This window comes from Crocodylus siamensis, chromosome 8 (genome assembly GCF_052110815.1).
Source record: "Crocodylus siamensis isolate JL-2025a chromosome 8, ASM5211081v1, whole genome shotgun sequence".
In the NCBI taxonomy this organism is placed as follows: domain Eukaryota; kingdom Metazoa; phylum Chordata; order Crocodylia; family Crocodylidae; genus Crocodylus; species Crocodylus siamensis.
The window spans coordinates 50,622,321-50,642,592 of NC_143402.1; the positions used below are offsets into that span (position 1 = coordinate 50,622,321).

The 20,272-nt window shown below is 49.4% G+C and overlaps 1 protein-coding gene across 2 annotated transcripts in view; it reads left to right on the forward strand.

Moving 5' to 3' along the window:
* Positions 1 to 7,122: 7,122 nt before the first annotated feature.
* GAS7 (growth arrest specific 7) overlaps positions 7,123 to 20,272 on the forward strand; it is a 278,186-nt gene continuing 265,036 nt past the window's right edge. Inside the window, exon 1 of one of the 2 annotated variants that reach the window (XM_090059485.1) lies at positions 7,123 to 7,400. In XM_090059485.1, the coding sequence (XP_089915611.1) occupies positions 7,218 to 7,400 (183 nt within the window). In that variant the 5' untranslated portion in view covers positions 7,123 to 7,217. The remainder of the gene's footprint in view (positions 7,401 to 20,272) is intronic. The other variant, XM_090059486.1, reaches the window with a different exon arrangement.

Here is a 20,272-nt window from a genome sequence, read left to right on the forward strand (position 1 = left end):
TAATAGGGTGCAAGCCCTGAGGAAGAGGCCAGAGATGGCCAAGGCTGCCTGAACCCTGTGGCAGTTTGAGACCCTGAGAAGGAAAGTTGGAGGCTAGGTAGGGTGGAGGCCACCTGAGCCTACCTGAGGAGGGAAGCCCCGAGACCATGAGTAGAGGGGGCAGTGAAGAGGACCCCCTCTGAGCAAGAGGCAGAGATCTGGGGGCTGTGCTGAGGTTCACCAGTGAGAGGGGGGCAGCATTCATTATGAGAAGCCCTGGTGTGAGGGGGCTGCAATGAGAAGCCTTGGTGTGAAGGGGGCCTGGATGCAGAGACCAGTGAGGAGAGAATAGGGGCTCAGCTCTTGCTCTCGCTCTCGCTCTGTCTGGCTGAGTCCTGACCCCAGTAAGTCCTGCATTGTGGGGAGGCAGAGTGTGGGTTGAAATTAACATCCGTAGTAGCACCATGACCTGCTGCCCGGGGGGGAGTGAAAGTCATACATTTCATACACATCAGAGCTGGAAGGGACCTCAGAAGATCATTGAGTCCAGCCCCCCACCCAAAGGGCAGGAAGTCAGCTGGGGTCATAGGATCACAGCAAGGTAAACATTCAATTTGCTCTTGAAGGTGTTCAATGTAGGTGCTTGAACCACCTCCGATAGCAGGCTGTTCCAGACCTTGGGGGCTCGGACAGTAAAGAAATTCTTCCTTATGTCCAGCCTGAAACGGTCTTGCAGGAGTTTGTGACCGTTCGAACTAGTCATCCCTTGGGGCGCTCTGGTGAACAAACGTTCCCCCAGATCCTGGTGGTCACCCCTGATAAACTTATAGGTGGCCATCAGATCACCCCTGAGCCTATGCTTTTCCAGGCTAAAGAGTCCCATGTCTCTCACCCTGTTGTCATAAGGTCCGTTTTCCTGACCTCTGATCATGTGCGTGGCTCTTCTCTGGACTCTCTCAAGCTTCTCCACATCCTTTTTGAATTGTGGAGCCCAAAACTGGACACAGTACTCCAGCTGCGGCCTCACCAAGGCCGAGTACAAGGGGAGAATGACATCCTGGGATTTGCTTGAGAAGCATCTATGGATGCAAGCCAGCATTTTGGTCGCTTTAGTAACCACAGCATCGCATTGCAGGCTCATGTTCATCTTGTGGTCAATGATGACCCCCAAGTCTCTTTCTTCTGTAGTGCTAGCCAGCGTAGCACTGCCAAGCCTATAAGGATGCTGCAGGTTTTCTTCCCAAGGTGGAGAACCTCGCATTTTTTGGTGTTAAACACCATCAGGTTCTCATCCACCCACTTGCTGAACCTGTCCAGGTCAGCCTGGATCACCCGCCTGTCTTCTGGTGTGGAAGCTTTGCCCCAAAGTTTGGTGTCATCAGCAAACTTGGCCAGTCCACTTCTTACTCCAATGTCCACATCATTAATGAAGATGTTGAACAATATGGGTCCAAAGACAGAGCCTTGGGGGACTGCACTGGTCACAGGACACCATGATGAGTGACTGCCATCAATTACTACCCTCTGGGTCCGACCACAGAGCCAGTTTCCCAGCCAGCAGATTATGGTGGACCCAAGGCCACAATTGGCCAGTTTCACCAAGAGGTGATCATGGGATACCAGATCGAAGGCTTTTTTGAAGTCAAGATATATGGCATCAATCTCTTCTCCCTTTTCCAGGTGATGGGTCACCCAGTCGTAGAAGGAAATGAGATTGGTCAAGCAAGACCTACCCGCAACAACCCTGTGCTGGCTATCCCTTAGGATGTTGGCATTGGCCAGCCCATTAGGATGGCCTCTTTAATAAACTTTTCTAATCTTCCCCGGGATAGAAGTCAGGCTGATGAGCCTATAGTTAGCCAGATCCACTTTCCTCCCTTTCTTGACGATAGGCACCACATTGGCCTTCTTCCAGTCTTCAGGCACTACACCAGAGTGCCAGGAGTTTTCAAAGATCCATGCCAGGGGCTGGGCTATGATGCTCATGAGCTCCTTGAGTACCCTGGGGTGTAGATTGTCAGGGCCGGCTGACTTGAAGGTATCCAGCTTCTCAAGATGTTCCTTCATGAGGTCAGCATTAATGGAGGGCAGGATATCTCCCTCACCCGGACCTCCCTGTCCTGTAGTGGGCATGGGCGTCCAATGGGACTGATGAAAGACTGATGCAAAGTACCCATTTAATAGGTTGGCTTTTTCCTGGGCATCAGTTGTCAGTTGCCCCATCTGGTTCAGCAGGGGTCCAATGTTGCCCTTGCTTTTCCTCCAGCTCCCCACATAACTGAAAAAGGACTTTTTATTGTCCTTGATGCTCAAAACTAGTTGGAGTTCAGTTGCAGCCTTGGCTTTCCTGGTTTGCTCCCTGCAGGACTGGACCAGTGCAGAATAATCCTCCTTGGAGGTGAATCCTGTCCTCCATCCTTTGTAGACTTTTCTTTTTAGCCTTAGGAGGTCTGCTAGATCCCTGGAGAGCCAGGGGGGCTGCTGTGCCCTCTTGCTGCCTTTCCTCCAAGATGGAGTAGACTTAGCTTGTGCATTGAGGATTGTGCCCTTGAGGAGCAACCACTCTTCTTGAACTCCCCTCTCCCTGGGGTCATGGTCCCTTAGGGCCTGACTGACAAGCCTCCTGAGCTTGTCAAAGTCGGCTTTTGTGAAGTCAAGGACTTCTGTGTTGCTGACTGACTTGCCAGCTTTACGGTGGATGGTGAAGGTGATCAGCTCATGGTCGCTGTCACCCAGCTTCCCACTGATCACTAGGTCACCAATTAGGTCATCCCCAGTAGCCAGTACCAGGTCGAGCAGCGCTTTGCCTCTTGTTGGCCCACAGACTTCTTGAGAAAGGTAGAGGCCATCCACGCATGATAAGAAACTTTGCGACCGCTCGGATTTTGTTGAGTGATCCTCCCACGAGATGTCCAGGTACTTGAAGTCACCCATGACAACCAAGGTCCTGGAGCATGCAGCCTCAGCCAGTTCCCGGGTGAACTCCTGGTGAAGGTCAGGACTTTGTGGGGGAGGTCTGTAGTAGTCTCCCACCGTTGTGTCCCCTGTGCCGTGTTCCCCACGGATTTTAACCCAGAGGGACTCCAGTTGTCCACCCTGGTCACCAATATCAGCTTGCAGGGACATGTAGCTTTCCTTCACATAGAGAGCTACAGCCCTGCCCCTTTTATCTACATGATCCCTCCTGTACAGGGTATAGCCATCTATACATGTAGTTCAGTTATGGGTGGAGTCCCATAGGTCTCCGTTATCCCTATGACATCATAATTATTTGCACTGAGCAGGAGGATGAGCTCCTCCTGCTTATTCTCCAAGCTCCTGGCATTTGTGTACAGGCAGGCAAATGTCCCCTTGGGGGCTCTTGCCCTGCCCACAGATTGTACCAGGGCTGGGACAAGAATGGGCTCCCTGAAGTGCCTTGGCCTGCTGGCTTTGCAAGGGTTGCTTAGCGGGCCAGCAGTGGCAGTAGTGTCCCCATCCCCTGTGAGACCCTGAGGCACTAGTTGTGGTGTGAGGTACCCCAGCTCCCCACGTCTGTGAAAGAGGACCCAGAAAGGGGGACCCTGGGAAAAGAGTATGGGTCATACAGTGAGGCCTGCCAGAGCTTCCCCTGACAGGCCCAGGCAGGGGCCAGGACCAGGACCAGGAGGGCCCACTGAGAAGGATGCCCAAGAGCCAGGGGCCTGGGGTCCCGACTGGTCTGGGGGTGGGCCTGGGCTAGAGGAGCCGAAGGTCCCAGTGAGGGGACCACACCCGGAAGGGGAAAAGGTGCCAGGGAGATGTGGCCCGGTATGACGGCAGCAGAGCCTGCCTGAAGGGAGCAGCCCAGGTGGTGTCCTGCAGTAGGATTCTGGGGCCCACCATGTGCGACTGGGATGTATGACAACATCCTGATGTCGTATGAGCCCAGAGCGTGGATCCCTGGAGGGAGTGAAGGGCTAAAGACTCTGACCGATTGAGAGAGTACCCTCGACTGGCCCATGCTGGGGCCAGGACCAGACCGATCAAAAGGGCCAGGGGCCCACTGCAAGGGATGCTTGAGAGCCAAGGGCCCAGGGTTCCAACTGGCCTGAGGTGGGCCAGGGCTGGTAGCCCAAGGTCCTGGGAGGGGACCATACCCAAGAGGAGAAAATGGTTTCAGGGAGCGATATAGCCTATATGAAGACAGATGAGGCTGCCTGATAAAAGGATTCTAGGTTGAGTTCAGCCAGGAGGATTTGGGGCCCAGTGTGGTCCCAGTGATGATGAGAACACCTAGATGCCATCTGCGAGGCTTGGGCTGCGGTGTAAGGAAGGCCGCAAATAGCGCCCCTTGGTGGCGGGGCAGAGAATGGAAAAGTGTTTGAAAAAATTATTAAGGATCATATCTATGGGAGTCCAGCAGGAAAAATAATGCAGCAGGGGAACCAACATGGATTTGTAGCAGGTAGATTATGCCTAACTAATCTTGCTTCTTTTTATGACCATGTCACAAAACGCTTAGACACAGGAGTAGAGGTAAATGTCATTTACTTGAATTGTAGGAAGGCCTTTGATACAGTATCTCATCCCATTCTCATAAATAAATCAAGAGGCTGTGACTTAGATGATTACACAGTCGGATGGGTGGCAAATTGGCTTGGGGTTCCACCCAGAGAGTGGTAGTGGATGGGTGCGTATTGACCCAGAAGAATGTGGGCAGTGGGGTCCCGCAGGGCTCTTGGACCTGTACTCTTCAATGTCTTCATAAGTGACTTGGATGTGGGTGTGAAGTGTACTCTGTCCAAGTTTGTGGATGATACTAAATTGTGGGGTGAAGTAACACACTGGAGGGGAGGGAATGATTGCAGGTGGACCTGGGCAGTTTGGAGAAGTGGACAGTACACAATAGGATGCAGTTCAACAAGGACAGAGTGGTACACCTAGGGTGTAAAAATATCCAGCACACTTACTGGCTGGGGAATGACCCTCTCAGCAGCACAGAAGTGGAAAGGGATCTCGGACTCATAGTGGACTCCAAGATGAGCATGAGCCGCCAGGGTGACAAAATCATCAGCAAAGCTAACCGCACTTTATCATGTATTAGCAGATGCATGAAGAAGAGATCCAAGGAAGTGATACTTCCCCTCTATGCGGCATTGGTAAGACCACAGTTGGAGTACTGCATCCAGTTTTGGCCTTTGTGCTTTAAGAAGGATGTTGATACATTTGAGAGGGTCCAGAGGGCCACTCATATGGTTAAGGGTTTGCAGGCCAAGCCCTATGAGGAGAGACTGAGGGACCTGGATCTCTTCAGCCTCTGCAAGAGAAGGCTGAGAGGTGATCTTGTGGCCACCTGGGGGGGCAGCAAGGAATCGGAGATGCTCTGTTCACCAGGGCGCCTCTTGGGGTAGCAAGGAACAATGGTCACAAACTGACAGAGAGCAGATTTAGGCTGGACATCAAAAAGAACTTCATGGTAAGGGTGGCCAAAATTTGGAATGGGCTTCCAAGGGAGGTGGCTCTCTCCCATACCTTGGGGGACTGGACAGGCATCTGGCTGGGGTCATCTAACCTCAGCACTCTTTCCTGCCTAGGCAGGGGGTCAGACTTGATGATCTGTTGAGGTCTCTTCTGACCCTAGAAACTATGAACTTTACGCTGGTAGTGAGTGCCATGGCAAGTATTCCCTGCATCCTTAGAGGCAACAGGCTGGAGTTCATGAAGACCTTGGTGTCATTGACATTGTACAGCTGTTGAGTAATCAGATATATGAGCTCTCCCCAGAGAACGACAAGCACAATATGTACATTCTGGAGTCACACGTGCACACACATGCAGAATAGAGTGATACACACATGCTGGCTTGATTGATGGATGCATTTGAGTAACACACATCCTGGGGTTACATACACACACACACTTACACAATGTTGAATGAGTGATACACATAAGCACACAAATACTGGAGGGTTTGCCATGTGTCCACACACATGCCCAGTTTTGACTGGTCCACACAGAAATAACACACATAAGCCAGTGTGAACGACAAATGCATGCATACATATACATGCCCTAGAGTGAGGCAAACACACTAGAATTAATGACATACAAACAAAAACACACAAGTGTGTAAGTGACACACACACAAAGACAGAAGAGGTCAGATTCTATCCCACCTATTAGGCATCTAAGTGGACTTAGGTTCCTAAGTATAATTCTCTTCTACCGTTTTTGAGTCCTCAAAATCCATTAGTGCAGCTACTTTTGCAGCATACTGTCAGCTGACCCATAAGGCCCCGTGAAGAAAGAGCAGAGAGGAGGAGGTCCTGCCCACCTTTTGCATTAACAGCTTTATCGGAACTTCCCCAGGGTGGGAAAAGATCGCGCTTGGGTATTTAAGTCCACTTAAATGCCTCATAGATGGAACAGTGTCTCGCAGGTGTGCACGTCTCTCACTCCAGGCTGTACAGGACTGCAGAGTGCACCTGTGTGACTCATCCTAGGCCGGGTGGGCACGACACCAGGCGCTGTGTTTGTCGCTCATTCTGGCTCAAACTGTACACGGGAGAAAGGGACACAGCCACCCAAGAGAGTGACATGAACATGGATGTCCATTTGAGTGCCAGACGCGCAGGCAGGCTGGAGTGAAGGACAGGCCCGTTCGGACGCGGGCACAGCCCTACACGCGGAGTGACACGCACGCCCTGGAGCGAACCACCCACGCAGCTGGAGCGCGACACACGCGGGGCGGGAGCGCAGCGCGCGGTGCAGGCACACGCACACGCCGCACTGGGAGGACGCGCCCCCCCCCCCCCGCAGTCCGGGGAGCGTCGCACCCGCGCCCTGGGGCGAGCGACACGGGCGCTCGGTGCCCGCTGCCCCTCGCCGGGCAGCAGGGCCGCGGCGCCACGGGCCCCGGGGGGACACGTCTCCTTTGAAACGGGCTCGAGCGAGGGAGGCGGCCCCGGGCCCCCGGGCCCGCGCGCCCCTGGATCGGGTCACACACAACGCCCACACGCGCACCCCCGCGCACGCGCACGCACGCCGTGGCCGGGGCACCCGCGGCGGGGGGGTTGTTGCGCGGCCGCGGTCGGGGACCCCCCCGCGCAGGCCCCGTCGCCGCTCGCGCGCCCGCGAGGGGCGGGGAGGGGCGCGGCCCGGCGGGGGCGCTCGGAGCCGGGCGCGGGTGGCGGCGGCGCCCGGGGGCGCGGCGCTCGCGCTGTGGCGGCGCGCGTGGCGCTGGGCGGGCACCAGCCGGGAGCGCCCCGCGCCGCAGCATGTCGGGCTCGCGCTGCCAGACGCTGTACCCCTTCTCCGGGGAGCGGCACCGCCAGGGCTTGCGCTTCGCGGCGGGGGAGCTGATCACGGTGCTGCAGGTGCCCGACGGCGGCTGGTGGGAAGGGCAGAAGGAGGACGGGCTGCGCGGCTGGTTCCCCGCCAGCTACGTGCAGCTGCTGGAGGTAGGAGGGCGCTCGGGGTGCGCGGGGCGCCCGGGCCGTGGCCCGCGGGAGTGAAGGCGCACACCGCTGGGGCCACTGCGGAGCCTGCGCCCCCGAGGCCGGTCACGGGGCGAGCGGGCGGGCCCCTGCGGGCGCCAGGCGGCGCTGCCCCTCCGGCCGCAGCCGCGCGGCCCGGGACGGCGGGGCGGAGGCCTCACCTGAGCAGGTCCCGGCGCACCGCTGCGGCACCGGGGCTGGGCTCCCGCAGGCGGACGCCGTCCCGGGCTGCCTCTGTGCTCTAGGCTGATGTCTGCATGTCGCCAGGCCTGGAGGTTGGTACAAGTGCACGGCAGTGAAAAGGGGAAAAGTTTTGCAGAATGGCAGCAGAAATGCCTCAGCCTGCGCATCCACGGGGTGCAGAGAAGGGCAAGGACCAGGCTGTTGTTCCAGCTGCAGGCTTCTCTGGACATTTGGGTCCAAAATCCGATTTTCACCTCTAAGGTGCTAAAGTACTGGCACTACCTAGGCACCTAAATGCCATTTTGTTACCCCCTGCTAAAGTCCCTGAAAAACTTTTGTAACATTCTTTCACCTCAAAGGCAGCACCACTAAGTCACAAAGAATGGCAAGGAGGCGCAGAATCCATCTGCCTTTTTCATTAAATCACCCATTTTTGTGTTAATATTTGTAAGGGGTGTGAGCAGGGTGGAATAAGATTACACTTAGGTGCCTAAGTACCTCTTAGGCACTTTAGAGGTGAAATCGTATTTGGATCTTAGGTTTTACACAGGTGATACCAGTAGGAGAGCCCATGATTGAGGTCATGGCTCTCATCACTCACATACACAGTTCAAATATCAGGGGGCAAATCCCCTTTTTTTTTTCAAAGTGGTCATTGTGGTTTCCTTTTATTGAGCCTGTGATGGCACAAGGTGGTTCAGGTAGATCATTCCAGGCTGTAACAGTTCCCTGCCAGCTGGAACTGCTGTGGTACTCTGGTGCTGTGCAATGTAACCTCAGGGAGCTTCACAGCTCTAACCCGGGCAGAGCCCTGATTCCCAATACATTCCTACTGCTGGACTGAAGGGAGAATCTTGCTGGCTGTCAGGAGCATAAGGCCCATGACAGCAAGGAAAACAGTTCTGAGTCTATCACAGAGAGATGCCTAGTGCACTTATGCACCTGCTCTCCTAAATACATCAGGCTTACTCTTAGCATGCAGGGCTTATAGACATTCAGGTTTGACTTGTGACTTTTCTGTCCAAAATTCTACTGTGCCTCAGTGAACACTACACCATCCTGTTATCGTGGCCTTGGGGATTGAAACAATATCCATCCATTCTCAAAGCAAAAGCTACCTGCTTCCTGTGGATGAACTGAAGGAGTATCTCAGTTGTTAACAGGGCACTGCTGAACAGGCCTAGGCCTGGCTTGTTTCTGGTTTCAAAGGGCAGATGGATGGATTGTCTCTGTAAGGGTGCACTGGGCCTCACCGTGACCTTAAGCTTGTAGACCATGCCCTTCGGGAACATAGAACATCAACAAGCAGCAGAGCTGGTCCTCCAGCCTACATGAAACTCTGACCCAGATGCTGAACGGGTATGCTTTTAAGAACAGAGGCTGTCTCTATCATACAGCAGGATTTGACTCATAGGTTTAGCATTGTCCATTTGTTTCTTCAGTCCAAATGCAGAAAAGGCTGCGTGGAGTTTGTGTATGTACCTCCTAACCAGAAAGAAAGTAGAAATGCCAGTCTCTCTGCACAATGTTGTGAGAGCAGATGCATTCCCATGCTCTTGATCAACTTCAGAACCCTGCCTTGAGACCTTTGCCAGTTCAATGTGTAAGATATCTGACAAGGCTTCTCCAGCTATAAGACCACTTGAACACATTTTTATATATTTTTAATTAATTACTGAGTTGTCCAGGGGTCCTAATAATCTTGGGAGCCAAAATGAAATGTGCAGAGAGACGAGCTTTACTTCCAGTAAAAGGCAATATTTCCCACAATCTTTATGCTTTTCTTTACAATCCCTCCATCTTGGACATGCTTCTCACCTTGCTGAAGTCACTTGGTATGTCTGCACTGCAGTCAAAGGTGTGACTGTAGTTTGAACAGCCAGCTCGGGTGCTAATATCAGCCTAGGTGAGTTTGCACATAGCACAGCACAGGCTAAGCACCCCTATATTTACCCAGAATCCCACAGTGATATCATAGCCCCCTGAAAATATAATCCTGGGAGGCCATTATGATCATTAAGCAAATGAAGAGTTAACCAATGTTACAAAACCATACTCTCATCTACACAATAAGACAACATTTCTGGGATTGAACAGCAGATTTTTGGCTGTTGCAAGGATGAAAAGAGTGTTTCCTGCTGTGGGGTAGTGAGGCATATTTTCAGTGCAAGACACATATGGCACGGGAGAGCCTTATTAATGGCTTGGGTGTGGACAGGTAGAAACAAATGTCTGTGCTAGAGACTGAAGTAAACATACTCATTACTGAGGGTGTTTTTGATGCCCAGAGAGCTCTTATGTTAGTGAAAACTTGTTATTTCAGCTTATGCAGCACCGAAGATAGGGAAAGGACACAAAATTATAATTGATCAGGAGGTGATCACATAAGCAAAAGACTTGAAAGCAACAATAATCCCAAAGTACACCAGAAATACTACAGCTATCTCTCCCCACCCCCTCTTTCTCTCTCTCTCCCTATCACACACAAATGCATGTGCTAAGCTCAGACACTTAAAAAATGAAGCTTATTCCTAATATTAGGGCTGCAGCAGTATTGCAAAGCCATGGATATGTTCAGGAGTAACGAAAGGAATGGGACTACCCTGGTGAAGTCCATAAGCAGTCAGGTTTTTCATTGGCTCTCAGAGCTCATTCAGTACCTGCTGTCCTATAGCATCTCTCAAATGCAACCACTGGTCAGCTTAGGGACCACTGGGGCAGCTGCTTGGGGACCACTGGGACAGCTGGATTCTGGCTCTCAGATGCTGTGTTGTCTCTGTCTCTTCGCAGTACCTCAAGAGCAAAGACAGACTGGGTCCCATTTTTCCAAATACTGTACAAGCATGGAATTACTGAACATGGAAACATGCAATCCCCTTCTTATTGTAGCACATAGAGGAGATCTGTGTGACCACCGCTGCATTATACAGGTGGCTTTGTGTTCAGGCTGGAAGCAGGGCTGCTCCCTCCTGCTTTGGGTCAGAGTCCATTTCACTGGGAATAGAACATAGGCACAGGACAGGTGGAACTGCCCTTAGCACATAGGTCTAGTGTAGCATGGTCCCAGTGATCTCTTAAGAGCTCCCTTGGCCTCTGTTTGTGATGGCATACTAGAGCTATATAGAACCTGAAATAGCTGAGGTAGAAATGGAAGAGCTGAGCTTGATAGCTACATGTGCTCCTGTTCAGTCCCCTCAGTGAGGGCCAAGGGGAATGTAAAGGGCAGCACAGAGAGGTGATCAGGACGCCTCATAAATGTGCAAAGGGTTGCACTGGCTCTGGCTGCAACCTAGACTTTGGAAGGTAAAAAGGAATGTTAAACCTCTTGGGTGGAACTTTTTGTGAGGCATCCCTCCCTCCCCACAGTCTGTAACCTGGGACCTGCTACTTGTTGGGTTGAAATACTCCCTAAAAGCTGTGGCCCTCTGAGTAGAAGAGTAAGTTGCCGAAAGGCAACGCAGCACCTCCTGTTTGTGTGTTTCATGTGGTGGCAACATTTGCACAATAGCTAGGTTTCAAGAGGGACGTTTAAAAGTCTATTACAGGATCTGCTTTTTTGGATTTGTGGTTAGTCAGAAATCACTTATATAAGCAGCAGCAGTGGTAACATATGTAAATTCTGCCTCACTGAAAATTGTCAGCTTTTTTATAGCAACTGTCACCTCCCAGAGCTTCAAATATGCGTGTGAAACTCAACGTGTGTTTCCAACAGCGATAGAAGCCGCTCAGGAAACAGGTTCAACTAGCAACCATTTCAAGACTGGGCACTGTCCTTTTATTTTACTTTCCCTTCTATATGCTGAAGTATAAGTAACATAAGGTATTTGGCAGTTACAGAAAGGACACATACCTCTTCCTATGTCATAAGGCTCTTGCCAAAGTCCCACATGAACTTCTTACAAATAAATTGGAGAAATGTGGGCTAGACAAAACTACTACAGGGTGGATAGCCAACTAGCTTAATAGCCATTAATAAAGGATAATTGTAAATGAATCAATGTTGGAATGCCAAGAAGTGTGGACTGGAGTCCCACAAGGCTCTCTTTTTGAGTCTAGTGCTGTTCAACATGTTTTGGATTAGAGAGATTCCTGAGAAGATTTGCAGATTACATGAAACTGGTAAGGACTGCTGTCACACTGGTGAATAGGAGTAGAATTCAGAAGGATCTTGATGGACTGGAAAACTGGGCTAGTGAAAGCAGGGTGAAGTTCAATGCTAACAAATGTAAAGTGCTAGACTTAGAAAAGAATCATGAAAAGCACAAATACAGAACGGTTGATAACTGGCTGGATGGCAGATAAAGATCTTGGGGTCTTGTTGGATAAAAGATTCAGCATGCATCTGTAATGTGATGCTGCTGCAAGAAAGGGAAATTTATTTTTGGATTACATCAGAAGGAGTTTTAGATTCAAGACATAGGAGGAATTAGTGCAGTTCTGCTTGGTCCTGAGTAGGCCTCATTTAGAGTATCTGGGCGTACAAGTCTGGGCTTTGTATTTTGCGGGACATAGACATCCAGTCTGCGAGGCCTGCTGGACTAGGATTAGACAAACACTTCTATAGGATGGTGTACATAATGATTTCCCTGCCTTGAGCTCAGGGCTGGACTAGATGACCTTCCGAAGTCCCTTCCAACCCTACTTTTCCATGATTATGTAATACATATGGGAGGAATCTCACAGAGGACATTTGCCTGGCATGGGAAATACAGCAGTTGTATGACTCCTACACTACAATACAGCTGGCACTGACCCATGCACTGAACCTGTCCAGGGCATGGAGTTGTCCTATATACACCTCTGCTCCTTAGGAGCTCCTTTCAATTTGTAGCCCCAGCTTGCATGTTGCACTGAGCTGCATGGGTCATCCTGAGCAGGTGCAGGGTCAGGGCACAGCTTATACATCAACGAAAGGAATCTAAGTAAAAAATGCACATGGCATATAACATGGTCAGCAAAGACTAAGATCTAGAATAAGAGTGGAGGGAATACATGTTGCTTTGGGACTCTAGCACTTTGGGCAGCAGGAGCACCCTTTCCACCTAGGTCTCAGGGAGTGGTGTATCTCAGAAGCTCCATAATGGTGGCATAGAAATTGATGTGGCTAAGCAGCAGCTCTTCATAAAATGACTTGGGAGTTACAGTGGGCAATAAGCTGAACAGGAGTCAACAGCATGCCCTTGTTGCAAAAAATGCTAACAACATACTGGGCTGAGTTAGTAAGAGCATTGCCAGCAGATCGAGAGAGGTGATTATTTCCCTCTGTTAAGCACTGATGAGGCCACATCTAGAGTACTGTGTCCAGTTTTGGGCGTCCCATTACAGAAAGGATGTAGACAAATTGGAGATAGTTCAGTGGAGAGCAGCAAAAATGGTTAATGGGCTGAGGCACATGGCTTCTGATGAAAGGGTGAGGGAACTGGTCTTATTTAGTCTAGAGAAAAGAAGACTCAGAGATTTAATAGCAGTCTTCCTGAAGGGTGGTTCCAAAAAGGAAGAAGCTAGACTGCTTCTCAGTGGTTGCAGATAGCAGAAGAAGGAGCAATAGTGTCAAGTTGCAGCAAGGAAAGTTTAGGTTAGATATAAGGAAATACCTTCTCATGAGGAGGGTAGTCGAGTGCTGGAACAAGTTACCCAGTGAAGTTGCAGACTCTATGTCCTTCGGGCATTTTAAGACCCAGCTAAACAGAGCCTTGGCTGAGATGATCTAATGGGGCTGATCCTACTTGGAGCAGGGGATTGGACTAGATGACCTCCTGAGGTTCCTTCCAATTCTAATCTTCCTGATTATATTATTCTGTTTCTCAGCTAAACCTTCCAATTGCCCAGTTGTTCATAAGTCAAAGCCTAGTCCTCCAACTCCTACTGGAAGCCATCAGACATTAAATGCAGAGCTGTCAGTGCTGATGTATATTTTAGCCATGAGAGACCTAGTGGGGCTTTTGTACTTACCACCCAAATGTACTTAAATCTAGCTCCACTGAGCACAGGTCTATAGGAGTCTAGAACCTAGGTCCCCGGCATCCTGGGTGAGTAACCCACAACACTAATCTATTGAGGAAGATCATCATGGCCAGTCAAAAATCTTCTTTTCCTTTTTTGTGTCCTTGTGACATGGTATTTCACAGAATTTGCAGATTTGTTAAATCTGACATGGCCGCCCTATAAGTGCTTTTGCTGTGGCCTCAAACTTGCAGCCTCTATATTGTCAACTGTGTGCCTTAGTACCTGCACTACCCCAGCCCCTGCAAAGAGCTGTTTGTTGGAAATAATTTCAGGTCAGATGATCATGAACTGATTGAGTTTACAGAAAACTGTGGAAGGGAGGAGAACAGGACTATTACAAAGGTCTTGTACTTAAGAAGAACTAATTTTGAGAAACTAAGGCAATTTAGTTAAGGAGAGTAACTGGATTTGAGAACTAATTGACTCAGATGTGGAAGCAGCATGGAACTATTTCAAAGAAAAAGTGTAAATACTGTCAGTGCTTTGCATCCAAAGGAAAAGGAAAAAATGGTATTGAAGAGCTGCAAATGTTCATGTTGAAGAGCAACCTTAAACAGGCCATTAAGAATGTCTGGAGGATATTCCAATCAGAGGATCTGCAAGCAATGAAAAATAGGACTGGTCAATAAAAAGAAATACTTTTCTGGTATGAATCCCATTGGAAGTGCAGATAGTATTGTTAAGACACTAGTTAAAATGATGTTTAGAATCACTATTTAGAATTGCTGCAAAGTGACTATAGATAAATTTAGTTTGGAAATTAGAAGATTTCTAACTATCAAAGGAGTGAAGTCTTGCAGTGTTTTTCTAAACAAAGTGGTGGGTGCAACAGACCTTTATCTCTTTAAGATCGCACTACATAGGTTATAGAAGGGAGGGTCTGATAGGACAAGAAATTTTGGCACACCAGTTGGAGTGTGATATGTAGGCATGTATTTGTGGTCTTGTGGTTGGGATATATGGTTACCTCTGTAGTGTAGATGGTAACCTCATGCATTTGTTGCTTTTGATGGTTGTCAGTTAGGGCCAAGAAGGAACTTTTTTCCTCCTTCTGCCTAGAGGGCCTTGCTCTTCTTCTCAGTGTCATCTCAGTAACCAAATTTGGGGGTTAGGAAGGATTTTTTCCCTAAGTCAAATTGGTGTGAATGGTGGCAGGTTTTGCCTTTCTTAGCATTGGACATGGTCCCTTTCCATAAGCTCTTTTGAGCATATATTAGCCAATAACTTGCACATTGTAGTAGCAGAGCATTGACATGCTCTCCTCTCCTTTGCTTTCACTTATAGCATGAGACATAGTGTTCTTGATCTTGCGGATATTATTGTTTGTAGTTATATATGAGAATATGAACTGGACATTTTGGAGATTCCTTTGGTTAACAATTGCCTGAGAATGCAGCAGAGTAGTTGATGGCCTAGAGCAGTAGTTCCCAAACTTTTTTATACCGGGGCACATGGAGCTAGCTGCCTCCCTCCCGGGGCTGCCCTGCCACCCAGCACGTGACTGCTGGCAGCAGAAGTCACTTGCTTGGGCAGATGGAAGGGGGTCCAAGCGAGGGGTTCATGCCACAACAAGGCAGCCAACATTTCACAGCCCGATACTGGGCCACGGCCCAGTGGTTGGAAATGTCTGGCTTAGAGGGAACTTCCAGGCCTGTGTTCCTAAACTGTATACACTTTGGCTTGCTGCATAAGAATTGTAAGATTATACAGATAAATATTTACAGTTTCCTACTACAATAATTCAGAATGATCACTATGTAAGAATTAAACAGTTAGTTTGGAATAAAATTATCAAAAGATTACTGCTTTGCACTCTTACATGCATTTATCAGCAAAGTAATTTTTCAAAAATTGAACATAATTGATTGTGTTATATGCCAGGGCACTGTTGATGCCTGCCACTTTAAGACTGGAGCCAATCAGCCCGCAGGTGCTTGATTGTGGTGGCTATTTTAGATCTCTGGCCACCCATATAAACAGGACAGTTTGCTGCTGGCAGGCTAGGCAGTAACATCACCTGGCTGTAAGGCTGTATGTAACATCATGGAGGTAAGGGCAGGAGCTGTAGGGGATGGCTTGGAGGCTCCTAGTCCTAGGCATGACCTAAAATTGAACCCTGCTTGGAGTGGGTGGCCTGGTGAGGCTCAGTGGTGTGGGAGCTCCCAGAAAATGCCAAGCCAGTTATCACCCCAATAAAAGGTGGGTAGGGGTGCCTTAACCATAGCCCTCACCTTCCAGTGGATCATGTACTATTGCAGGTAGTTGGGGCCAGGCATGGCTGTGGCCACCTGACTCCTGAGGAGTGAGTCTGGGCCAGTCATGGCTACAGCCACCTGATCCCACTGGAGAGGGAAGCCCTCTGGCCCCAGTGAGGGGGGAGCCCCCTGTGAAGAGAATAGACCTAGGTATGTCTCCAGATGCCTAAGGCTATAGTTTGGGCCAGAGGCTGAGTAAGGGGCCTCAGTCTGAGACAGGGGAGAGTCCTGACCCCAGTAAGTCCTCAACAGCTGGGAGGCGAGTGTGGGTTGAAAACAAGACCTATAGTTGAGCACAGTGACCTGCTGCTCCAGGGAGGGAGTGAGAGTCTGTGTGAGACCCCAGAACACCAGTCTTAATAAATGCCCTGGTGAGGTGTGGCCCTTGAAAGGGGGCATAGAGGAGGACCCCAGTGTGGGAGAAGAGCCAGAGAGCTGCAAGCCCATATGTCTGAGCGTATGGAGTTGCCCCAAGAAGGGGTCAGGGCAAGTTTAGATCCGGTCGGGTAATTGGCTGGCCACTACCTTGGTGAGGGTCATGGGAGAGGCCCGAAAGATGGTAAGTCTGACACTCAAGGTATGAACTAGGTAAAGCCCATGGCCCTAAGGGGCCAACTCCAAGATGGAGCAAGGCAGTACAAGTCGTTGATGCATGAAAGAGAACTTGCGAGAGGGAGTGGAGTGTGAGAGGAGGGCAGTATGAATGTGTGCGTGACTGAAGCCTAACAACAAGGCTTAAGCTTGGTCCAGCTGTAGGCCAGGAAAACTACCTCATCTGGATGCCATCTGTGAGGCTTGGGCTGTGGTGTAGGGGAGGAACAGAGCTGCAGATAGCACCCCCTGGCATTGGGGCAAGAATGGGCAGCCTCCCACTTTAATTAATATCTTAATTAACAGCAAGGCATGGGAGGGGAGTCAGGTGGATGGCGTGCCCAAAGGCAAGTGGGGAAACTAGCACTGTGGCTAGTCAGGGAACCCCACTTTGCCTCAGTGCTAATCTAATCTAGAGGTAGTAAACCCTAGTGCTCACTGGGGTTACTCATCTTTGCCCCTTCACTGGGGCCACAGGGCTTCCCTCCCTGGTAGACTTGGGTGGCTGTAACTGTGCCTGGCCCCAACTACTTTTCCTCAGGGTCCTCCACCCCACAGGACTCAGGTGGCCACAGCCATGCCTGGCCCCCACTCTTCCTCCTCAGGGTCTTGCACCCCACAAAGCTCAAGTGGCCGCAGGCATGCCTGGCCCCAACTATCTCCAATGGTATGTGATCCACCCAAAGGTGAGGGCTAGGGTAAAGACACCCCTACCCACCTTTCACTGGAGTGATAACAAGCCTGGCATTTCCTGGGGGCTCCCACACCACTGAGAGCCCCACCAGGCCACCCATTCCCAGCAGGGTGCAGGTTTGGCTCATGCCCAAGACCAGGAGCCTCCAAGCCATCCCCTGTAGCTCCTGCCCTTACCTCCACATGGTTGTAAGGCTGCATGTAACATCCTGATGTTACTGCCTGGCCTGCCAGCAGCAAACTACCCTATTTATATAGACAGCCAGAAATCTAAAATGGCCACTGCAATCAAGCACCTGCTGGCTGCTTGGCCCTGCCACACACCTTCCCCCTTAAAATAGTTCCTGGGGTGAGCTTTCCCCTGCTGCTCCTCCAAAGAAGGCTCCCCTCGGAGCCTATGAGAGCCCTCAAGTGGCAAGCACCCCCAAAGATGCTCTGCCACACATCTCCCCCTTTAGAATGACCTTCAGAGGGGTTTTGCATGGCTGCCTGCTCTGCTGGCTTTGTCCCAGCCTACTGCAACCCCTCCCAAAGGTGCTCCACCACATCTTGTCAAACCAAGATCAGCAGAAGAACATCCAATGCTTGTCAAGCATCAAATAGCTTGACATATGCATACGTGCTGTAAAGTAGTAGTATATATTAACTATATATGTGTATATATATTGTGTCAAGTAGCACATACTAATATTTCAATAGTCAATGACACATTACCTACATATAAGTATACTAAAGAGTAAATAACAGGTTTAAATCCAAAGTTTAGCCAACACCGATAACTAATGAATTGGATCGCACTCCTATTCTAATGTATTCTATTCCAGTACTCAGACCACCCTCATCACCATGATGCCTGAGCGCTGCTTGGTTGTTCATTCCTGTAAACATCCACAACCCTGCCACAGTGTACTTCCTGATTCCCCCACCCCCGAAAACTCTTCTCTGCCACAATGCCTCTAAAACCCTTGGTCAAGTTAGCTTTCTGATGTGCTGTGATTGTTGTTTACCATGGTTTCTCCTTCAGAAATATTTCATCCAGGCTCCCACCATGCTATTCTTAGGGTTGGTCAGAGTTTCAGGCCTCTGGCATTAGGAAAGGAAGTCCAAGGAGTGGGAAAGTACAAGAAGTGGGGGAAAAAAAGTGGTCAGTTTATGAACAGTTTAGGAATGGCAATGTAACATTCTATATGGTAGCACCATAGTATCCACAGTCCACTCTGATTGCCAGCATTCAGCTCCTTGGCTAATATAGGGAGAGTCCTCTGATGAAACAGAAACCATTGTGTGCATCATCCAGAACCAGGTAATTGTGATGAACAATGACAACATCTTTCCGGGTTCTTGCTAGTTCAGAGTACTAAGAATGGCATAACATAGTTGTGATGGTAGAGTATTCATTTTAAACAAAAATCTGGTCAACATTATCCCCCTTTAATACAAAACAGACAACCACCAGTGCTGGAACATGACAGAATGTATTGGGATGTGATGTGCCTTGAGAGAGTAAATATTACCAAGCATCCTGTCCACAAAGTGGAATTACACCAAAGTAGACAGTGAAGACTTTAAGATCTTTGGAAATGGGATGAGCTATCTCACTCCTTCAAGGATTGCACTTCTGTAGATAGCAAAGAATACCTAAACGGCTGTCTTGTGAGCCAGCAGTTCACAATTATTCATGTTCTATCTATGTAATGGCATGTGCCATGAACCTCAGGAACAGCAACAGCAACAATAATGATTCAAACTTCTTGGGCCAAAGGTTGATGGAACCACTGGATCCAGCCTATGGAGCTGGAGCTTTGGCAGCTTTCAGGAGTGGGGACTTCAACACCATTTGGCAGAAGGGGCTTCACTCATGTCATGCCACAGTGCATCACGGCCAAGCAGTGGAAAGAAACAGCGGTAATGGCTGGGTCCTAGTGCCAACCTGTCTTGGACATGAAATGGGCCACCACTGGAAAAGTTTGCTGATTTTTGGCTTGGGTAGAGGCAACTGAAAAAATTATGAGACATAAACAGCTCAATGTCATTTCTGCCTTTCTCCCCAGAACTTGGAAAAATTTAACCTATTCTATGGTCTCTCCTTCCTGAGGTGATAGAAAGGGTGGGGTTTCATAGGCAGCCATTGTTTTCCTCTGTGGTTTTATAATTTATAGGGTTAAAAATATGTAGAAATAAATTCAGAGAGCTGGAAACGTGAAGCTGTGTCTTCCCAATCCTAACTTCCTTGCTAATATCTTCCAGCAACCGCCTGAACAACTGAGCATGATGAAGGCAGGACAGAGCTCTTTAGAATACAACATGAAGTAGAGTAATTACCAGAAACATTCCCTGGGATCTCTCTAAGAGATGAGAGAAAAGTTGGCCTGTTCAGCCCCGAAGGCCTGCAGTCATAACACTACCAGTTCTTAGACAAATTTATTTTGAGTGCTGATGACTTACTAGCCTGGCATTTGATCTATATCCATTGTTAGGAGATCATAAGCTGTTTTGCTTGCATTTTCTTTGTACCATACTTGGTTGGTTCCAGACTGACCAAGGTGAAAGAAATTCAAACTAGCTGGACAGTGCATGAGTAGTCCCACTTTAACCCTCTCAGTCATCTTAATGAAAAGCAGTAGTATAACCAGGGGTGGGTAAAGTGGGCATGAGTTCTGGGCACTGATTAAAGGTGTCTAAGTGTAGGCCACTAGCTGATACCCTGAGGAAAAAGGAATGCGACATGATGATATAGGTGCTGATTATTGGGGCACATGGAGCATGGGACCTGAGCAACAAGTGTCCTGTGAGCCTGGAGAGTATACCACTATTACTCAAAAATTATGAGGCACCTTATGGTACATAGATACCATCCTATGGTCAAAGGGCATCTACCTTGAACGCATCATGGGACATCACCAATCCGAGGACAGCCACTGGGGACCACCTGCTGGAAGCAAGAGCAAGAGGACAGACTGAACACCCCTCCCCCCCCATACACACACACACTTGACATGCACCAGTGACACACAAAGACTGTTAATCCCCTTGAATATCCCCCACCCCAGCAATTGTATACTGTATGCTGCAATTATTGTCTAAGAATGTCTTACAACTTGATAACTC